General features: G+C 33.6%; 2 protein-coding genes across 2 annotated transcripts; both read left to right on the top strand.

Annotated features, from left to right (window-relative positions):
* The first annotated feature begins 335 nt into the window (after positions 1–335).
* Positions 336–2,579, top strand: LOC139786563 (uncharacterized). The gene has a single exon (XM_071725714.1). The coding sequence runs from the start codon at positions 336–338 to the stop codon at positions 2,577–2,579; it is 2,244 nt and encodes a 747-aa protein (XP_071581815.1).
* Positions 2,580–2,582: 3 nt separating this feature from the next.
* On the top strand, positions 2,583–5,630 carry LOC139786564 (uncharacterized). The gene has a single exon (XM_071725715.1). The coding sequence runs from the start codon at positions 2,583–2,585 to the stop codon at positions 5,628–5,630; it is 3,048 nt and encodes a 1,015-aa protein (XP_071581816.1).
* The last annotated feature ends 17,457 nt before the right edge of the window (positions 5,631–23,087 follow it).

A 23,087-nucleotide genomic window follows, 5' to 3' on the forward strand; every position in this document is an offset into this window, starting at 1 on the left:
CGATACGTACAGTTTCGCAAAGAACATATTACTTGTAATAATTACTTCCAACATTTATATAATCTGCTCAACATTCTCTTATTTATAGGATGTAAACCTTATTATTCTTTTACTTTAAGTTCAAATGTGCTATTATTTTATGTGTTTGCCATATATGTGAATTCTATTTATGTCATACTTTATTGTGTCTTTGCTCATCAGGAGGAGCTTTTGTAAAATATACTGAGATAACTAAATCCCTGTTGCTCGTTCGCCTTAATTTCATTTACACTGCTTATTCGCATTACATTTCAAACATTTTGGTCCTTCGAGCCGGATAGGTGTACGGCTACAGGATGAGACTCAGTCATATTGAAAATCATTTAGAGCAACAGCTCACCCTGATGGGCATAATTTCTAAAACGTTTGACAACTTATTGACTATTGGACGTTCAAATATTATGCCGCATATGGTGCACACGCGTCTTGAAAATCTCAGGGAGAACTGGGATCAATTTTCGGTTAAACACCAAGCCATCGGGTTGGCAGTACGCGGATTAAGTTCTGAGGAAAGATTACGGGTAATTAATCACGCGTATTTTTTGGAAGGCTTGTTTGCACAGACGCATCAAAGTTATCTTCGGGAAATCGATAAGTTAAATTCTTTTCTCACGCAAGAGCATCTCGCGCCGGAACAAGTGTCGGCAACGCCTTCGACTTTTGTGCAACTTCCTTCACGGGAACCAGAGTCAATGCCGCTCTCGACTTCTACGCAATCTCGTTCGAATAATCCAGAGTATAATCATCACGCACGTTTACCTATTATTGAATTACCCAAATTTGACGGAGTACAATCTAATTGGTTATCTTTCAAGGATCTATTTAATTCAATTGTCATTAAACACTCTTCATTGACCTCTGTCGAGAAACTGCAGTATTTAAAAACTTGTTTGGAGGGATCAGCTGCCCTACTACTTAAAAATACTACTCTCACCTCTGACAATTTTCAAAAGGCCTGGGATGCCTTAATTGCGTATTACGAAAATACAAGATTACTTGTTAATGAAGCTCTTCAAGCATTATTCACTCTGAAACGCATGACAAAGGAATCTTCGATTGAAATGGAATCGCTTTACACGAACATCACTCAAATTTACCGAACTCTCGAAACGTTACAACGCCCTGTACAAACCTGGGACGACGTTTTAATATTTATTGCCGTGCAACGTCTTGATTCGGAATCGGTAAAGGCATGGGAAAATCATTTAGGTTCAGCTAAACAACCCCCCACCTGGGACCAGTTTTCGACTTTCTTATTTAATCGTCTGCGTTCTCTTCAAGCATTCGAGAGATGCAGAACGGGAAAATGGACACCTCGCTCACAACCATCTTCTGCTAAATCACATTTTGCGGGCAAAAAGAATTCGTGCGTAATTTGTTCGGCGAAACACTACATAGCATATTGCCCTCAGTACATCTCAAAAACCGTGGAACAGCGTCTAGCAATCATAGCAAAACACAAGTTGTGCTTTAATTGCCTCGGTTCACACCGAGCATCGGCATGTCGCGTGACCAAGCGATGTACAAAGTGTAGAAGCAAACACCACACCACCATCCACCGATTTAAAGACAAACAAACCGATTCTGATCAAACTGCGGTCAAGGCCGAACAAAAGGCGGATTCAGCTTCTACTTCTACGAAGGAACAGGCGTTACAGTCAAATGCAAAGGCAGTAAATTCTACTTCATTATCGGGTTCTACCCCGTGTGTATTGTTGGCAACTGCGCAAATAATAATTGAGGGCCCCAACGGAGAATTTACTAAAGCTCGTGCATTAATAGACCAAGGATCCGAGATATCCTTAATTACAGAAAGAATTGTGCAACGTTTACACATACCGAGAAAACATTCGTTCATTCCTTTGATTGGAATAGGAGCTCAGAAAACCCGTAAAACAAAAGGAGTTGTGACTTTAAAGTTCAAGCCACATTTCAATAGCGACTACGAAGGGTTTATTTGTGCTCACATTTTACCAAAGCTTACAGCTTCGTTACCTTCCTTACGTTGTGACGAATCAGCATGGGAACATCTGAAGAATTTACAATTCGCAGACCCAAAATTTACAGTTCCAGGTTCGGTTGACGTTATTCTGGGAGCAGACATTTACAGTACTATTATTGAAGAAGGAATTGTTAAAGGAGCTGTGGATACTCCACTCGCACAATGTACAAAACTGGGTTGGATAATTTCTGGCCCTGTAGGAAATGCTTCTACCTCTTTCCTTGTTCAATGCCTTCACATCTCAATAGATAAGGAGTTACATGAGTTAATTCAACGATTTTGGGAGATGGAAACTGTTCCTTTTTCCAATAATTCATCATTAAATGCTGAGGAGGAACAATGTGAACGTCACTTTCAATCGACTCACACTCGAGATTCAAGTGGTCGCTACCAAGTACGACTGCCGTTCAAATTGCCAGCTGATCAATTAGGAGATTCTCGAACGAAGGCTAATCAAGTACTGATCAGTTTGTCAAATCGACTGTCATCCGATGCACGTTATTCCGAAGCTTATCATGGATTTATGTACGATTATTAGACAATGCAACACATGACGCTCGTTCCCGATTCCGCTCCTGGACCTCAATTGGTGTATTATCTACCTCATCACGGTGTTTTACGTGATAATGATCTAAATCGAATCAGAGTTGTCTTTAATGGATCAAGCCGGACGTCGTCAGGATATTCCTTGAATGATTTGTTATACACAGGAGCTAAACTTCAAATCAACGTGTTTGATGTTCTAATTTGGTGGCGTAGATTTCCTTACGTATTTTCCTTCGACATGGTGAAGATGTATAGGCAGATTCTGATTCACCCCGATGATCGGGACTTCCAAAGGATTTTGTGGATTCTTCGATCCAAAGGCATTCTTATCATTCAAATCTTCAGACTGAACACTGTCACTTATGGACAGATCTGCGCACCATTTTTAGCCCTTCGGACAGTTAAACAACTCATCAAAGATGAAGGCATGAAGTACCCTCTTGCCGTTTCCGTATTAGAGAAAGGCCGTTACGTTGATGATGGTTTCGGAGGCGCTAACTCAATTCGAAAAGCACAAGATACTGTAAAGCAGGTTGTTGGTATTTGTGAAGCAGGCGGCTTTCCGCTCCATAAGTGGGCCGCAAATCATTCAGAAATTTTACGGTCAATACCCCCAGACAAGCAAGCTATCTCTTCTCCAGTGAAGATCGATGAAAAGGCAACTGTTCACGCCTTAGGTTTATGTTGGAATCCTCCTACTGACAACTTTCATTTCACCATAGAAATACCTTCTATCAAAGTAATCTCGAAACGAGCTATTATGTCAACCATTGCAAAGGTATTTGACCCTCTTGGTTTGCTAGTTCCAGTCATCATAACTGCAAAGATTCTCATCCAAGAATTATGGAGATTGAAACTTGGTTGGGATGATCCACTACCTGAGGATGTATCTAAAAAATGGAGTAAATTCGTGGATCAATTGCACGAAAATCGTGACATTTCCATTCCTCGTTGGGTTGGAGTAAGGGCTGACCATCAAATTGAACTACATGGATTTTGTGATGCCTCTCAGCAGGCAATTGCTGCAGTTGTGTACGTACGAACCACCGATAGCAATGGAATTACCACGGTCACATTACTGTGTGCAAAAACGAAGGTTGCCCCTCTTAAGCGTCTTACCATTCCTCGTCTCGAACTTGAGGGCGCAGTTTTACTCACGAAGCTTGGTTCTCAAGCTTTGGACGTTCTCGAATTGAAAAATATACCTTTCTTCTGCTGGATAGATTCGGAAATAGCAGGTACCTGGATTAATGGTCATCCTTCTAGGTGGAAAGACTTTGTACACAACCGAGTAGTTTTCATTCAGAAAACATTGCCACACGCTCAATGGAAATTCGTGCCTGGAAAGGAAAACCCTGCTGATTGTGCCACTCGAGGACTAACACCTACTCAACTTCAAGAGTTCACTACTTGGTGGCAAGGGCCACATTGGCTTTCAAAACCTTTATATTTATGGCCGAATGATTCACGAACTCCCTCTTTTGATGCCAACTTAGAAGAACGACCAGCTAAAGTCGTCACGATCTCTAAAGATTTAAGTTCTAATTTATGGGATCTCGCTACTCGATACTCGAGTCTTACTCGCTTGTTACGCATCACAGCAACTTGCATGAGAGCAGTTAAACGATTTCGGCGGTCAAACGAGATACTCTCTAAGACGCCGTTAACTCCTAAAGAGTTAAACGATGCAAAACTCTTTTGGATAAAATCCGTGCAACAGGTATATTTCAAGCACGATCTGCAAACTTTGACTTCCGGTCAACCTCTCGACAAGACTAGCCCTCTCCTTCGACTAACTCCTCAATTAGACTCCGATGGATTCCTAAGAGTAGGAGGTCGCCTTCATTCTGCTTTCTTGCCCATGAATACAAAACATCCATTCATCTTGCCAAAAGATTCTCCTCTTACCACATTGATTATCGCTGACGCTCACTTACGTTCGATGCATGGAGGTACACAACTAACGACTAACCTCATACGATCTGAGTACTGGATAGTAGGAGGACGGGCTCCGATACGTTCATTTATCTTGAAATGCGTTCGATGCGCACGTTTTAGAAAAAAGCAGGCACAACAAGTGATGGGACCACTTCCAATTGAAAACCTAACACCATCTCGAGCTTTTTTACATACCGGTGTTGACTACGCAGGACCTCTGGTTCTTAAGACTTGGAGAGGAAGAAACGCAAAAACGTACAAGGCTTACATAGCTCTCTTTGTTTGCCACATTACGTCAGCAATTCACTTGGAGCTGGTGACCGACTACACAACCGATGCTTTTATCGCCGCATACAAGCGCTTCACAGCCCGAAGAGGGATATGTGCCACCCTGATGAGTGATTGCGGCACAAATTTCAAGGGAGCTGATTCGGAACTCCAAAAGTTATTTTTGTCCTCCGCTAAGGAGTTAGAAGACTTGGCTGTTGTCTTAGCCAATCACGGAACGCAGTGGAAATTCAACCCTCCCTCTGCTCCTCATTTTGGAGGAAAATGGGAAGCCGGGGTCCGATCTGTCAAGTTTCATCTCAAACGTGTCATAGGAGATACACTGCTAACTTTCGAGGAGATGAATACTTTGCTTACACAAGTTGAGGCTATCCTCAATTCGAGACCCCTTCGTCCGCTAACTGATGACCCTGACGATCTCGATGCGCTAACTCCTGGTCACTTCCTAATTGGAGGTGCTCCAGTGATAATTCCAGAACCGTCTCTTGAGTCGGTTAAAGTCGCACGCTTATCTCGATGGCAAATGACTCGCCAAATGCTGGATAGTTTCTGGACGAAATGGTCACAAGAGTGTTTACAACGATACCTTTCCATTTACAAATGGAATAAAGCCTCTCCTTCTTTAACGATCGGTTCTCTTGTATTAGTTGTTGATGAGAGGTACCCTCCATCGAAATGGCCCTTAGGTCGAATCATAGAAACTTATCCAGGCAAGGATGGAAATACTCGAGTAGTCTCAGTGCGTACACAAAATTCCATTTTAAAGAGACCTATTGTAAAAATCTGCCCGTTACCAATCCAAACAGACGTTGTTTAAACTTTCGTTGACCCTAGTCAACGAAGGCGGGGAGAATGTTCAAATTAGGCGCTTTATTAAAAGTATCGCCTCGCTGGTAACAGCGACAGCGACGCGATCGCGGCGCCGGAAGCAAGGGGCGCGCTGCCGATCGCTTTTTGGTTTTTACCGGTCCGCGCTTGCGACGCGACGATACGTGTCGGGCCGCGTTCTGCGTCATTGGCTTGAGGTCCGTCGTACCGAAAGCACGTTCGGTCTTTCCCTGAATTCGCTTGTTCGTTTGTATTATTGAGTATTGCAAGTCGTGATTCCTCAGAAAAGTAAAGATATTCAATTCGGAACGTGTTATATCAAACTAAGTAATTTCCTTAATTACTTTCGAGACACCGGCTTCTTGCACGTGTTACCACGTGTGTTACAATACTCGAGATCACGACCTGAGTGAACGCTGCATGCGTGTAATTGCCGTGCGTACCACGCAAAAGGAGAAAACGAGAGCGAGATCATTCCTGCCGAAACACGGAAGACGCATTACTTCCGTATATAATGAGAAGGACGAGTTACGTGGATTTGGAAAAGGATTACATCCCTTATAAACGTAACCTGAGAATATCGAGCTGTGAACACCCACGTTAAGTACTCTGTCTTTATTCTCATTCCGACCTCTCGGATAAGCGTGAACCACGCAATTGCGGGCTTGTTCAAGCCCTTCCGATACATCGGATAACGCTGTCCTTCGATAGCCGCTATAGCATTAGAGATCTCAAGATTAAAAAGCCGAGTATCGGCTTACACCACGCGTACCCGCGTTAAATATATTTCTTTCAATTCCGCTCTGTGTTTAACTAGCTGCGCGTCTTTGTGTAATCTCAATTTCGGAGATTCTTTGTTTATTGCGGTGCGTTATAAGAACTTTGATATTTGATACTGCATTGTTCTGTCCGTCACGCGAGTCACTCGCGTTCATATAGCAATCAGTAAAGACAATCAAATAAGGCATTACCTGCCGTAAAGTATTATTTTGCGTTATATTAAGAATTATTCATTTAATAAGCTTCTGCATTGCGTTGAGCATTATTCGATTCCATACTTTAATATTCTTGTCTTTGTCTCTTAAAGATTTCCTTTATAGTGACGTCATAGCGTTTGCGATTTACAATAGCGATACGTACAGTTTCGCAAAGAACATATTACTTGTAATAATTACTTCCAACATTTATATAATCTGCTCAACATTCTCTTATTTATAGGATGTAAACCTTATTATTCTTTTACTTTAAGTTCAAATGTGCTATTATTTTATGTGTTTGCCATATATGTGAATTCTATTTATGTCATACTTTATTGTGTCTTTGCTCATCAGGAGGAGCTTTTGTAAAATATACTGAGATAACTAAATCCCTGTTGCTCGTTCGCCTTAATTTCATTTACACTGCTTATTCGCATTACATTTCAAACAATCCTTTATTTAAATACTTTTTACAAATGCACACAATTACGTGTCATTCCTAGCAATATACTAATAAATAATAGCTCTTTCTTATTTACAGTGATATATCAGATTTCTATATCTTTATTAAAAGTAGCATGGTATGATTTGTGCAATCTATTTCTATTAATGCTGAAATGAAAGAAATCATTAACAAAACAAGTTGCTGATGTCGAAACCTTAAAATTATTAGCTGTCTCATATACTACGTTTACGCGAGCGTTATTTCTGTAGTAACTTACGATAATTCCTTCGCGTAAACGGGATTTTGTAGTGACTTACGATAATTCACTTCGCGTAAACAGGTGAATTATCATAAGTTACTACAGAAGTAACGCTCGCGTAAACGTAGTAATAAACTGTGATAAGGTATGTATATTCATGAGATTTAATAACATTTTTATTATAATTACTCTGCACAAGACATTCTGAATATTATGCTACTGATTAACTTTACTAAATGTCCATTTTTCAGATAGAAACGAAACTGAGAACAATTAACATATAACATGCATCTGTAGCACTTTGCAGAAGAAGCTTGTCATCAACCATCAAGAAAGAATTCATCAACAAAGCACGAGATTCTTTTAAGCAGGAGTTTATTATTACTGTCTCCGCTATTAGAATCTTGTGAAATGTTATGAAAACATCAACATCCATCCGTTTATTTCTTGGACTTTTTGGGAAGATTTGTCTTTAGCTATCAAAGCATGTTTATACACTGCCATGATCATTATAGGCATTGAATATAAAATATCAACAAACAAGTTACATACAAAAGGCAACGGTATGTTATATATGGGCCATTCCGCGTGAACCGGATCAGTCACCTCTCAGAAATGAATCAAATTTTGCATATCGGTAGTTTCTGACGAGATAAAATATGGTGTCAAATATATTTTTTTTAATTGCAAATTTTTTCGATTTATGAATAATGGAAAATTTACTGACTTTTTAGTTAATAATTGCATAACTTTTTTCCTTTAAGTGTAATACAAAAATTTTTTAAATAAAAGTTGTCACAAAAGGACTATATTTTATGATGAAATTATTTACAACATAAAAAAAAATTATTTCGTACTATTTATTAAACAAATTATTTTTCAATAATTTTTTTAACTGTCAGGAAGACGATCAAAAAATAAAAAAAAATTTTGTTAGAAACTTTCAAACTTCCAATATACCACAAAAAATTTTCGTCGATGTGTTTTGTTTCGTTATCGAGAAAATAATTGTTTAATTTTTGTACGCGTGAAGAATCGGTACTTGGTGCGGCAGCCACGTCTGTACGGTGACCGCTCTCGCTCGCTGGCCGCGCGGCGCGCTAGGCGAACTTAATATCCAAGTTAATTTTCTCAAAAACGAAATTAATAGCATCGTTCTTAATTTTTTATAATGCATAGAATGGTTGAAAAATTCAAACAATACTGTTTTCGATTTTTTTTTTTGATTTTTATTTTTGTTTTTTTGTATTCTTTTTTCTGTTTTATAAAGCAAAGTAACATTGTCATAAAAAATAAAAAGTAATTGTGAAAAAAAATAAATGAAAACTTAGTAATTATTTTATGCTTAACGCATAATTTTCAATGTGGACGTATTTTCCGATCTCGAGACAATTTTGCATTGTATTTGTTTTGTCGTCAATGGTAAGAAAGCATGGAATTGTCGCGTACCCTGTAGCGTTATTGCTGTTTTAAATCGAGAGTTTAGTTTTGTTTTTTGGTTTTCATGTTCTTGAATGGTGCAAAAAGCAAAACTCATAGTTTTTATTGTCGAATGGGCCCATTCATACAAGTCTTTGGGTGTTAAAATATGACCAGTATTAGTTCGTTGCAGGCTTGTGCGAGCAGCAAGGCGTTTGACTGTGCCACCCACACCATCGCATGGATTTTTGCCGTGAGAGGTTGCGAAAAAATGCCACTCTGCTTTAACTTGAAAATCTTTTTCATGATGAGTTAGATTTATAAAATTACTTTTATTCTTATATTGGGCAGATGCGCCATCAGAGAAGTAAATTAATTTTTTTACGTTTGCGCTTCCAAATTCACTTTTTAATTTTACAATTAATTTATGTTGGAAGAGATGGACAGCGACCGTATTGTGGTGTAAATCTTCCGATATCACGACAAAGCTTAAGTGCTTGATTTCGTTTTCATCACGATAATAAACGACGAAAGGATGAATAGTTGCCTGGTTGTTGTTCCAGTGGAAACTTTGAATTTCATCTTGCACGACAAATGCATAATTCTCCGCAAAATCTCCGAGGACTAAAAATTCGCCGGGTTGTAAACTATTTTTGCAATGTTGCATGTACGCACTTTGCTCTTTGGCAATAAAATTGTGCATTTTTAGTTTTTCAAGCAACTCTTTCAAAATTTCAAGAAATTGTTCACTTGACATTATGATATTTTCTAAAGTAGAGCGATCTGTGTGTGTCCATCTGCTATACGTCAAATTTTCGACAAAATTTTCTTCAAACAAATGTTTAATTTCTTTAATAACGATGTCTACCGTTGGACAATGATCACATTCGTTAAGATAACAGGGAAAACCTGGAGTTTCGCAAGTAATTTTCTGTAATAAATCCTGATATGTCCTTTTGTACGACCGAGATATGGAATTAATTCCTGCAAGCATAAGTTTGAAATTTTGGTGTATTTTACACACGCACACTGTATGCGTTCCAGGTGGACCGACTACAATGCAGTGTTTAGGACGAAGTTCTGCAAATTTTGTAAAGCCGACTTTTACCTCTGGCTTTTCAGCTTTAAATTGAACATATGCTTCTTTGAGGTTACATAAAATTAGTCGTTTTTGAATGTAATCTTTTTCGCCATTTGCATTTCGTACGGTCACATAATCTTTTCTGCCAGGCATTATGCGGCTAATTTCATCGCTATTATAAAATACGATAACGTCTGAAATTACAGAATTTGAAAGTGTACGAGAAGGTCTTGGATCCGGAGACGATCCAAATCCACGGTCTTGTTGGAGTTCCTTGGCCTTACGAGCCATTCGAAAAGAAACATTAAAATTGCGTTCCAAGTCTCTAATCGACCAACTGCGTGGAGTCATTGTGAGAAATTTTATTTTATCTTGGACGCAAGTTGCATTGTGTACTAATTGTTTTATGTCATGCAATAATTCATCTGCGACATCTCCAATGTACAATGATTCATCATCTTCTAATTGATCGGTTGGTTCCTCATTTCCTTCAGAAATATCAGGATCCATCACTATAGAAGGACCGAGATATGAAATTAATTCCTGCAAGCATAAGTTTGACATTTTGGTGTATTTTACACACGCACACTGTGTGCAGTTCCAGGTGGACCGACTACAATGCAGTGTTTAGGACGAAGTTCTGCAAATTTTGTAAAGCCGACTTTTACCTCCAAACTTGCGTTTTTTGCAATATTTTGTTGTTGCATTGTTGACAACGCAATACCTTCACCTTTATATATTCTCATACGACAATTAAAACATATGTAATCACCAATATTTGGCAACTTTTCGCGTAATGAGGAGGACACGTGAGTTATTTTATTTGTAACCCAATTATGGCCACTAAGCTGCAAAGGATTGCAGCACCGATTTTTTGGCATTTTGCAGGAATATAATCGAAACAAAACGAAAGGAAGTTTGATAACCGCTATTCTATGTGCACAACATCTATTTTTTCACAACACCTCCACGGAAAGTTCGACCTCCATGCCTAGAGAGGGGCGAAAGTGGTCAATTTCACGCCAGGGCGGCCATGCACTTCGGGTCGAAAGCTTTTTCAGACTCGTGTGATTTGCTGCCCTCGCCTTCGGCTCGGGCGGCAAACTTCACACTTGTCTGAAAAACGCTACTAGTACCGATTCTTCACGCGTACAAAAATTAAACAATTATTTTCTTGATAATGAAACAAAACACATCGACGAAAAATTTTTGTGGTATATTGGAAGTTTGAAAGTTTTTAACAAAATTTTTTTTTATTTTTCGATCGTCTCCCTGACAGTTAAAAAAATTATTGAAAAATAATTTGTTTAATAAATAGTACGAAATAATTTTTTTTTATGTTGTAAATAATTTCATCATAAAATATAGTCCTTTTGTGACAACTTTTATTTAAAAAATTTTTGTATTACACTTAAAGGAAAAAAGTTATGCAATTATTAACTAAAAAGTCAGTAAATTTTCCATTATTCATAAATCGAAAAAATTTGCAATTAAAAAAAATATATTTGACACCATATTTTATCTCGTCAGAAACTACCGATATGCAAAATTTGATTCATTTCTGAGAGGTGACTGATCCGGTTCACGCGGAATGGCCCATATGTATGTCATAGAATTAAAAAGTTTAACTGCATAATATTTTTACTTGTGTATATGTATATACGTTTCTTTCTTATAAAAATATTTTAATAGTAAATATCAGATATTAAATGTTACAATATTATTAAGATTTTATTTAGATATACTTTCATGTACATAACAATGATGTGCATGTCAAAGATACTGAATGGTATAATACAATTATAATTATTAATTATTGAGCAGTAACAAAATACTAATAAAAACGAAAATATACTTCTTTGTAGACCTGTTTTCTGAGAAAATGTCACTATCATGATATTTTTATAAGAAACTTTGTTTATATGCATGTAAGTGAGAATATTATGTATAGTTAAGCTTTTAATTTGCTGATATGTACATATATAATATGCTGCTGCTTCTTGTGCGTGACGATACGTACTACATTTCATTTACCGTCACGCACAAAAAGCAGCAGCATATTATACATATATATATGTATATATCAAAATTAAAAACTTAAGTAAACATAATATTCTTACTTACATGCATATGTATATGCGTTTCTTAGGAAAATATCCTGATAGTAACAATTTCATGGAAAGAACGTGTATTAACAGTTCTGCAAACAAGTATGTTTCTGTTTTTTTTTTGTTAGTATTCTATTACCCATCAATAATTAATAATTATATTATACCATTCAGCATTTTTGACATGCACATCATTGTTATGTATATGAAAGTATTTCTATATAAAAATCTTAATAATGTTGTAACATTCAATATCTGCATTTACTATCAGAATATTTTCATAAGAAGGAAACGTATATACATATACACAAGTAAAAGTATTATGCAGTTAAACTTTTTAATTCTATATGACATATATATATATAATATGCTCTTGCTTTTTGTACGTGACATGTTAGATGATATTTTATGTTTATTGCTTGCAGAGAACATAGCAGTCTACAAACATGCTTTGACAGGTAAAGACAGATTTCATAAATGGGGTCACCTGGAAAATTCATTCGGGGCTCATTTTATAGCTATACATATGTAGTTTTATTTGAGCTGTGGCCTTTTGAAAAATAAAAAATTTCGTGTCCCTACAATATTTTATTACATACAATCTATTAATTTAAAAAAATTCATTTTTTTCCATGGATTCAATGCTAACTACTAAATAAACCCATTAACACATATTTCTATGACAGTCGAAACTGTTTTATAACTTCCAAGTAACGATTTCATTTGTCGTACCTCGTTACCCGCAGACTTCGGCCACCATATTGGGGTCCGCCATGTTGATTTTTCAAAAGGCCACAGCTCAAATAAAACTACATATGTATAGCTATAAAATGAGCCCCGAATGAATTTTCCAGATGACCCCAATTTTTGGACAGGGGGGTGTCTGATTTGACAGAGAATGTCTCATATATATAGATATATATGTATACAGAAACTAATATAAGGCTGTCAAAAACCTAGGCTTGGATCGCATGGCTTTTTAATTCTAATTGATTGTATATATCGTTACGATCCTATTTCTCTTATTATTATGATAAATATGATCATATCTATTGTCTTTACAATAAGTATAATAGTTATAAACATACAATTTGAAATCCATTTTATTTTCCTCCTAATATCTTCATCTAGAAATATAATAAATAAAAATATATAAGTATACCTCCGATTATAAGCTCAGCAGAAGTCAGTATCTAGTAATAATTGATTAATAATTCAAATCAATCAACAAACCATATTGTTCGTGCTGGTTAGCGTTACTTCTGCTAAAGGAACCCAATTTTCGTACAAAAAGCATTTTTGTAGTTCCTATCTTGAAGCGAAAAAGTTGTGAAATGTTTTATTTTTTTGATAAAAGGGAAAGATGTATGTTTTACTTTTAAATTGTGTTATCTCAGGCAATTACGTTAAAATGTGTTTTCTTAGGTATAATTGCGCAATAAAATTCGTATTTATGATATATCTGTTATTATCGAATATGTAATATATGCCTTACTTAACATGCAGAATCTCCTGCATGACTTTATCGCTAAGTTTATATTTACGAGCGCAAACGACATGGCTAAATAGTACAAAAGGATATTAAATCTTTTCAAATGCATTTTGTGTACTTCACACATTGAAAGAATATATATTTTTTGACAGTATTGCACGTACAAAAGTTATCACATTGTCCATTTTGTAATCGCTTCATATTATATTACATATTACGTACATCTAATTTTATTGCATCAAAAACTACAAAATACATTTTTGGATAACTTAATAGAGAATACTGAGAATACTAAGGAAGGAATTAAACAGAACTGAAGAGAACTAAACAGAATTAAACAGAACAGAATAGTTATAGATATTAATAGTATCACGCTCAAATGCACAGCCATATTGAATGTACATTTAATACTAAGCAAGGAATTAAACAGAACTACTGTTTCCGTTGAATAAACTTAAATCTGTCGCTTACTTATAAAATACATTTGGCAGCATGCATAAAAAATCTATTAAAAAATCTATTCCATTATTGATACACATACGAGGGTAGTCCGAAAAGTTTTGAGCCTAACATCGACTTAAAAGGAGACTATTTGACCGAATTTGACTGAAAAAATAATGTTTGAGGCTCAAAACTTTTTAGACTACCATCGTACATTGTGTTATTTTTTGTAGTTTATAGAAATGAATAAGTATCACGTTCAAATGTACAGTCATATTAGATATATATTTAAGCAAGGAATTAAACAAAACTGAACGGATCTAAACAAAAGTTCTGTTTAATTCTGTTTACAGATACATACATTGTCATTTTTTCTAGTTATAGATATAAATAAGTATCGCGCTCAAATGCATAGCCATATTGGATATACATTTAATACTAAGCAAGTAATTAAACAGATCTGAACAGAACTAAACAGAATTAAACAGAACTTTTGTTTCCACCGAATAAACTGTCACTTACTTATAAAATACATTTGGCAGCACGCATAAAGAGGAAATTATTCCATTATTGTAACACATACATTGTGTCATTTTTTCTAGTTATAGATATGAATAAGTATCGCGCTCTCAAATGCATAGCCATGTTGGGTATACACTTATCTATATTAATTATTCTTGCAAATTCGCCTATTTTGCCTTCGTCTAACTTGTCTGACTTTTCTTGGAAGAAAAGAAGATTTATTTATAGTAGATGAACTGTCGATATTCCTGTAACAAATAAATATATTATTTCTTCTCGCATATGGAATAATTATTGTGGTATTATATTACGTTAATATACACTGACCACAGGTATTGAATTCTTTTTGAGTACAGAAATGCTACTTCAATAAGTAATCAATATGAAAAATCTTTACGAGTCTCTATTCAATAGCCAAACTAGGAGCGTCCAAAAGCTTTACACTTTTATACTTGAAAAGGATTCAATATCTGTACATTACTGTAGATTACATTATGCATCATATTAATACATTAATAGAGCATAAAAACAACTTAAAAGTTTCAACTTCAAGTTCAATAATAAAGTAATTATAAATGTAAATATTTCTGTATTAAATTTGTAATAAGTTTTGCATGAAAAATGTTTGCACATTTTGCAAAAAATCTTATAAAAACTATATGTTTACATGTTCTTGTTAATCAGGTTTAATAACGTTTATAGTACTATATAATTCAAAAGTTTGTTCTATTTGAGATCTTAACGTTGAAATGTAAGCCTACTGTGATACCAAAGAGAAATCCGAGGGCAGCCATGCTACATGATTTTTTTGCGATGTCTAAACGCACATTTATTTTTCAATAAGATAAAAATAAAATAAAAATTTTGGTTCGTATAGTGCAACTTTTATTGTACCTCATTAACAGAGATATGTAAACATAATTCAATGATTCTAATTTTATACACATAAAATAAAATAAAAATTTAATAGAGCATTATACAAGATAATGTTAATTAAGAAGTAGTTTTCAATTTGCACAACTTTTAAAGATTAATTTTTATGTATTCAACCATTTGTCTTATATTATAATTTAAGAAATAATTTTTTTATTTGTATTCACAAATTAGATACATACGTCTTATCCCTCAAAGGAATCCTCTTTTTTGGAAGTACAAGTCTTGGAAGAGAAATTTTTACTTCTTTCATATTGGTAACAGAAACGTGATTATTAACTTCTTTCTTTTCTAAAATTCATATTGTAACATTTAATAATCTTTTACTTAATATTTCATAGGATATCCATTCGTATCTTATTCAGGGTTGCTCAAAAGGAAACGGTCAAATATCTCATAAATAATAGATTTTAGAAAAAAAATGTTTAGACAAAAATTGTAAAGTTAAAAAAAACGCATTTACTAGTAATATTAGTTTGACCATAAGTGACGTTGCCAAGGTCCGGTCCAGATCAACGTTATTTTATAAATTAGAAACCTCTATTTTTTACTGTATCACCTTTTTCTAATACTTAATTTGAATAACATTTGTTTGAATTTTTTTTATTTTGCCTGTGTAACTTTTTCAACATTTAGCTTGTACAATTTCGATAATTGTTTGTTGGACGGAAAAGGAATACAGGACTTTTTGACTTGATTTGACCTCAAGATTATGCTACTGCAATCGTACCCTAGGTTTTTTAAATATTTGTGTATCTCCTTAGAACTTTCGCGTAAACACAAGTATTTAAAACAGTTGAGGTACTATTGCAGCAGCATATTTTTTAGAACAAAAATCATGTCAGAAAATCTAATTGTACCATTTTTTCCTCAGACAAACAATTATCGAGATATTGTAAGTTAAATATTGAAAAACTTAACAAATTTTTCCTTAATATCTCAAAAAGTACAAGGCAAATAAATAAATGTTTCTACAAATGTACAAATTAATTAGTAGAGAAAGATTGTATAATAAAAAATGGGGGTATTTATTTGAAAAATTAACAGTGATTTTAACATGATTTTGACGACTACACCCAAGGTAAAAGAAATATCACTGTGGCCGGTATTCATAGTCGGATCTTATATTTAAGACCGTCTTAAGTACTATCTTGAGATGTCATAAGCCAATCACAGAGACGTATTAACATCTTAAGATGTTACTTAAGACAGTCTTGAAATAAGAATCGACCATGAATATCGGCCTATGTTATGTGTCACTTGCAACTCTTTAACTTTTGTGTAACATTTTTTGTATGTTATGCATATTTTCAGAAATAACAGCTGTAACACTTTAAAGTTTTGTGTCCACGATCCAAGAACTTGGCCCGAGATCTCGGACGGAGAAAGAATTAACCAATCGCATTGGTCAATTGGCCGAATTGTTTAAATGCGATTGGTTAATTCTTTCTCCGTCCGAGATCTCGGACCAAGTTCTTGGATCGTGAACACAAGGCTTAAGTGCCCTAGCTGGTATTGTATGTATGTATGTGTAAAGATATGTAAATATACACATATATACATACATACATACATATGTATGTCAAAAGGCAGCTTTTGGGACGATTTTTAGCATGAATCAGTAGTTTTGAGGACTTTTGGTGCTTTTCAGGTCGGTCCTGAAAGCTATATATGTTTATAGGCAGTTGTAGGAACTGACCTGAAAACTACCGTTTTATTATTTTTTTATATAAAGGCCTTGAAACTGCCAATAGATCTAAATGTTTATACAAGAAAACGTATAACTGTTATTATTTATAAGATAAGCTACATATATATTGTATATATGTTTATAAAAATTTTTATTATAGTACTATCTGCTTAGTAAATCCTATATAAAGTAAATATATATATCTTTTTAGTACATAAAATTTGTTAAATTCTTATTGACCTGAAAACTGCCATTCCGCTTATATCTATATATATATATATATATATATATATATATATATATATAACGATTTAAAAACTGCTATTCATATTGATGCTGTACATACATAGACGTGACAACTACTACTTGAGCAAGAACTTTAATACCTTTAGCTTTCTACGTTCATTGTTGATCAAAATAACTCACAAACTCTTATTAAATGTTATGCTTTATATTTTGAAGTGCAATTAAAAATGCTTGTATTATTCAGATAGCTGTAATTATTTTTCCACTATGCACTTAACAGAAATATATAAATTAATCAAAGTTTTTGTATGAAATTGTTTGTACTTTGTACAAAAAATAACAAGAGAAACGCTCTCCAGATATACAATCAAAGATCATTATATGTAAGGCAAATGAGAGCAAAACGCCATTGTCAAAGCGAGAGAATAAGTTTTAAATCTTTCGCTTTGACAACATATAATGATCTTTGTTCGTATGAAGAGGTATGGTGTCATTAAAAAGGTTTGTTAGTCATCCAGATAATTTTAATTAAATATAATATATAAATTTGGTAGTTAGACAAACTATTAATTTTTATTATTCATGTTGAAAGAAGAAGGCGGTACTGTTCCTGAAGTTCCTTTGGCTGTCGTACGTCGTACTATCTACATATCTTAGAATTTTATGATGAAAACGCCCAAATGAACTCGTTATTAGCGCTAAGTAACATATGTAATATTTACAGTTATTGCTGTTTGCAATAAACGTAATTAAGATGGTAAGTACATATATGATTATTGAACAATAAATTTTGTTGATTTTATCACACATTTGTAAGAGTAACGCACTTTTATGTATCAACCTATTCAGGTTAAGGTAACACAATCACATTTTTCAATCATTACAAATGCCATGGAAACAATTATATTGTTTGACTGCGTTTAATATATCCGATTTATTATATGTATAATATATATTCTTTTGTATCAGTTGCTAAAAAAAGATTTTGTGCAAAAAATGTTTAGACAACACAAAATTATTATTACATAATTTTCTAAGTTTCATATATCTGATTTTAAGTATTCTAGGTAGATTGGCGAAGAACATTTATTACAATAGATGTAAATTTATTTTATGATTCTTTTATACGCGTTAGCAGTTTTATCATATAAAATCTAGGAATAAAATCAAGTATGGAAAGAAGTGTACTATTTATATTCGCTAAAAGACAATCAATCTTGTATGGATCATGATAGATCTTCTAGTGAAGGTGTTGGTCTCTGTGTTGGATCACAGGAGTACATATTGATCAAAATAAAAGCCCAATATCCTCAGAAGTAATGCCTTTACATTATTATTTTATAACACAGTGATTTTTTAATTTGTAAAATAAACAATATACTATTATAGTTTTGACGATAAAACAGTTTATCTCGTAGCTGCAACTTTAAGACCTGGGACAACGTATGGTCAAACGAATTGTTGAGTTCATCCAGACATAAACTATATAGCGTATAATTTAACGTGTGCAAATGTACACATTTCTACAGAACGTACGGCGGGGAATACACGTATGTCCTATCAAGATTTATTTAAAAAAGAGGGAAAGATGTACGAGAGCTCACGGGCAAAGTACCATCTGTTTGTTCAATCTACATTAATTATATTTTTGAAATTTTTATGTAAGAAATGTTTGTAGGATTTACTTGGACTGGAATTGGAAGCTCCCCTCACGTCTAATAAGATCACTTATGCATTGCCTATAAACGATAAAAGAAATGGGCACAGTAACAACTGTGCCGCAAGCAACACGTAGAACTACGTCAACTGTCATTATTTCATGTTAAAGTATTCGTGATCAAGAGAGGCCAAGTTCCACACAGGGCTGTAGCGCTGAATTCATCATTATTGATAGTTGACGTAGTTCTACGTTGTTGCTAAAGCTCTCGATGAAAGCTAAATACAAACAAATATAAACAAAATAAATAAATAAATAAATAACATATAAATATATAAAAAATAAAGAAACAAACAAAAACAAACAAAGAAAAAAAATAAACAAAAAAGAGCACAGTAAAAACTGTGCCGCAAGCATGTGTGGTGTGTGTGTGGTGTGTGTGTGGTGGTTTTCATTGCATCGACAAAAAATTTAGTTAAACTTTCTAATGCTGCTGTATCGAAGAGGTAAGAAATAAAGGGTTCCGACTTATCTTATCATAAATGGGACTTCTTAAGCTTTAAAATGAAATATTATTTATTATTCTACGATTATTAGTTTCGAAGATACAAACGTTCAAACAAGTAACTAATAAGTTAATCGTTGATAAATCATAAAAGATTGTATAAGCTGATAGTTTCACATATTATATGTCATACATTTTAGTAATCTGTCACCGAGACGTTGGAATATACATATATATATATATATATATATATATATATATTTTAATATATAATATATATTTTAAAAGAGATAGGTTGATATTTCTTAAAATGGAAAATTTTAACAAGGAATTGTCAAATAAAGAAGCTATAAAAAGTAAGAATTAATAAATTATTATATAAATATAATAATTTAATAAATAATAATCTTTAGTTTTAGATGATAATATGGACGATGAACTTTTGAAATTTATGATAAACTATGAAGAAACTGTGGTATGGACGAAAAATTTTATAAATCAAATACTTTTGAAAATTGTAATTAAATCAGAGGCAAAAAAACGAAAGCTGCTTTTAAAAAAAAATCGAGAGAAAATGAATAAGAAATAAAAGGTATTCACATATTATATGTCTATTGTATGTATCTAAATTTAATGGAAGCTAATTAATACAATTAAAAAAAATATATATATATATAATAACGTCTTAATTTTAATATAAAATACAATATATAATTAGATCTCCTCCATTAAATTCAGATACACAAGTTCAAGATTTCAGCAAGTCAACAAGCATATTCATGTGCTCTATTTTGATTTTTCCAGATTACAGCAAGTTAACAAGAAAAACTCGTTCAATAGAGTGAGGGCACAAGTCTTCCACATATTGACATATAATTCATGAAACTAACAACATAATTTTAATTCTTTAAATTAAAAATCAAAGATAAAATTTAAAACAAGTTTCATTAATGTGATCATTTTCTTATATTAAATTGATAAATATTTTTCTTTTAAATAAAGTTTGAATTTATTAATTGTATTATTTATTTATTTATTTATTTATTTATTGGACTATTTATTTATTTATTTCATTATTTATTCATTTTTTATTGCATTATTGCTTCCTCTATGAAGAAAATAAAATATTTTGATGAAAAGTGTGTGTATGTGTGGTGGGTGTGTGTGTGGTGTGTGTGTGGTCTGTGTGTGTAGTGTATGTGTGGTGTGTGTGGTGTGTGTGTGTGTGTGGTCTGTGTGTGGTCTGTGTGTGTGTATTGTGTGTGTGTGGGGTATGTGTGTGTGTGTGGTGAGTGTGTGTGATGTCTGTGTTGTGTGTGTGTGTGTGTGGTGTGTATATGTGTGTTGTGTGTGGTGTGTGTGTGTGTGTGTGTGGTGTGTGTGGTGGTTTCTAACGCTGCTGTATCGAAGAGGTAAGAAATAAAGGGTTCCGACTTATCTTATCATAAATGGGACTTCTTAAGCTTTAAAACATATTATATGTCTATTGTATGTATCTGAATTTAATGGAAGCTAATTAATACAATTAAAATATATATATATAATAACGTCTTAATTTTAATATAAAATACAATATATAATTAGATCTCTTCCATTAAATTCAGATACACAAGCTCAAGATTCCAGCAAGTCAACAAGCATATTCATGTGCTCTATTTTGATTTTTCCAGATTACAGCAAGTTAACAAGAAAAACTCGTTCAATAGAGTGAGGGCACAAGTCTTCCACATATTGACATATAATTCATGAAACTAGCAACTTAATTTTAATTTTTTAAATTAAAAATCAAAGATAAAATTTAAAACAAGTTTCATTAATGTGATCATTTTCTTATATTAAATTGATAAATATTTTTCTTTTAAATAAAGTTTGAATTTATTAATTGCATTATTTATTTATTTATTTATTTATTGGACTATTTATTTATTTATTTCATTATTCATTTTTTATTGCATTATTGCTTCCTCCATGAGGAAAATAAAATATTTTGATGAAAAGTGTGTGTATGTGTAGTGGGTGTGTGTGTGGTGTGTGTGTGGTCTGTGTGTGTAGTGTATGTGTGGTGTGTACGTGCGGTGTGTGTGTGGGTGTGTGGTGTATGTGTGTGTGTGTGGTATGTGTGTGGTCTGTGTGTGTGTATTGTGTGTGTGTGGGGTATGTGTGTGTGTGTGGTGAGTGTGTGTGATGTCTGTGTTGTGTGTGTGTGTGTGTGGTGTGTATATGTGTGTTGTGTGTGGTGTGTGTGTGTGTGTGGTGTGTGTGGTGATTTCTAACGCTGCTGTATCGAAGAGGTAAGAAATAAAGGGTTCCGACTTATCTTATCATAAATGGGACTTCTTAAGCTTTAAAATGAGATATTATTTATTATTCTACGATTATTAGTTTCGAAGATACAAACGTTCAAAGTATAACATATTTTCGTTGCATCGACAAAAAATTTAGTTAAACTTTCTAACGCTGCTGTATCGAAGAGGTAAGAAATAAAGGGTTCCGACTTGTCTTATCATAAATGGACTTCTTAAGCTTTAAAATAAGATATTATTTATTATTCTACGATTATTAGTTTCGAAGATACAAACGTTCAAAGTGTGACGTTCAAAGTGTGACAAGGGCGATATAGGCAATGCATTCATTCATTTATTTATTAAATCCATTCATCCATTCACCCATTCATCTATTCACCCATTCATCCATTCATCCATTCATCCATTCATTTATTCATTCATTCATTCATCCATTCATCCATTCATCCATTTATCCATTCATCCATTTATCCATTCATCCATTCATCCATTCATCCATTCATCCATTCATCCATTCATCCATTCATCCATTCATTCATTTATTTATTAAATCCATTCATCCATTCATCCATTCATCCATTCATTCATTCATTCATCCATTCATCCATTTATCCATTCATCCATTCATCCATTCATTCATTTATTTATTAAATCCATTCATCCATTCACCCATTCATCCATTCATTCATTCATCCATTCATTTATTCATTCATTCATTCATTTATTTATTTATTTATTAAATCCATTCACCCATTCATCCATTCATCCATTCACCCATTTATTAATTCATTTATTTATTTATTTATTAAATCCATTCATCCATTTATTCATTCATTTATTTATTTATTAAATTGCGAAAACATTTAGCTTACATTGAGAGCTTTCAAAAACTATATAATAAAGTATATTTTCCTTTAATATTTTTCGAGAAAAATCTCTTATAATAATTCCATTTCAAGAAAATCGGTTATAAATAGAGAGTTCGGTCTTGTTTTATCATAAATGGGACTTCTTAAGCTTTAAAATGAGATGTCATTTATTAGTCTACGATTATTAGTTTCGAAGATATAAACGTTCAAAGTGTGACATGTTTTCGTTGCATCTACGAGAAATTTAGCTAAACTTTCTAACGCTACTATATCTAAACGAGAAGAAATAGAGAGTTCAGGCTGGATTTATCATAAATGGGACTTCTTAAGCTTTAAAATGAGATGTCAATGATTACTCTACGATTATTAGTTTCGAAGATACAAACGTTCAAAGTGTGACATATTTTCGTTGCATTCGTTGCAGGCTGTGCCTAGATTTACCCCCCCTTATACCCCTCCTTACTGTCGACAAAGACGTAGTTCTACGTCAAAACGTTTC

Source organism: Temnothorax nylanderi, unplaced genomic scaffold, assembly GCF_030848795.1.
Source record: "Temnothorax nylanderi isolate EJ_2023f unplaced genomic scaffold, tnyl_v1.0 TNYL_tig1077_pilon, whole genome shotgun sequence".
Taxonomy (NCBI): Eukaryota; Metazoa; Arthropoda; class Insecta; order Hymenoptera; family Formicidae; genus Temnothorax; species Temnothorax nylanderi.

Excerpts from the sequence above, each read along its gene's own strand:
- LOC139786563 (XM_071725714.1), top strand. The coding sequence starts at position 336 with ATGAGACTCAGTCATATTGAAAATCATTTAGAGCAACAGCTCACCCTG.
- LOC139786564 (XM_071725715.1), top strand. The coding sequence starts at position 2,583 with ATGCAACACATGACGCTCGTTCCCGATTCCGCTCCTGGACCTCAATTG.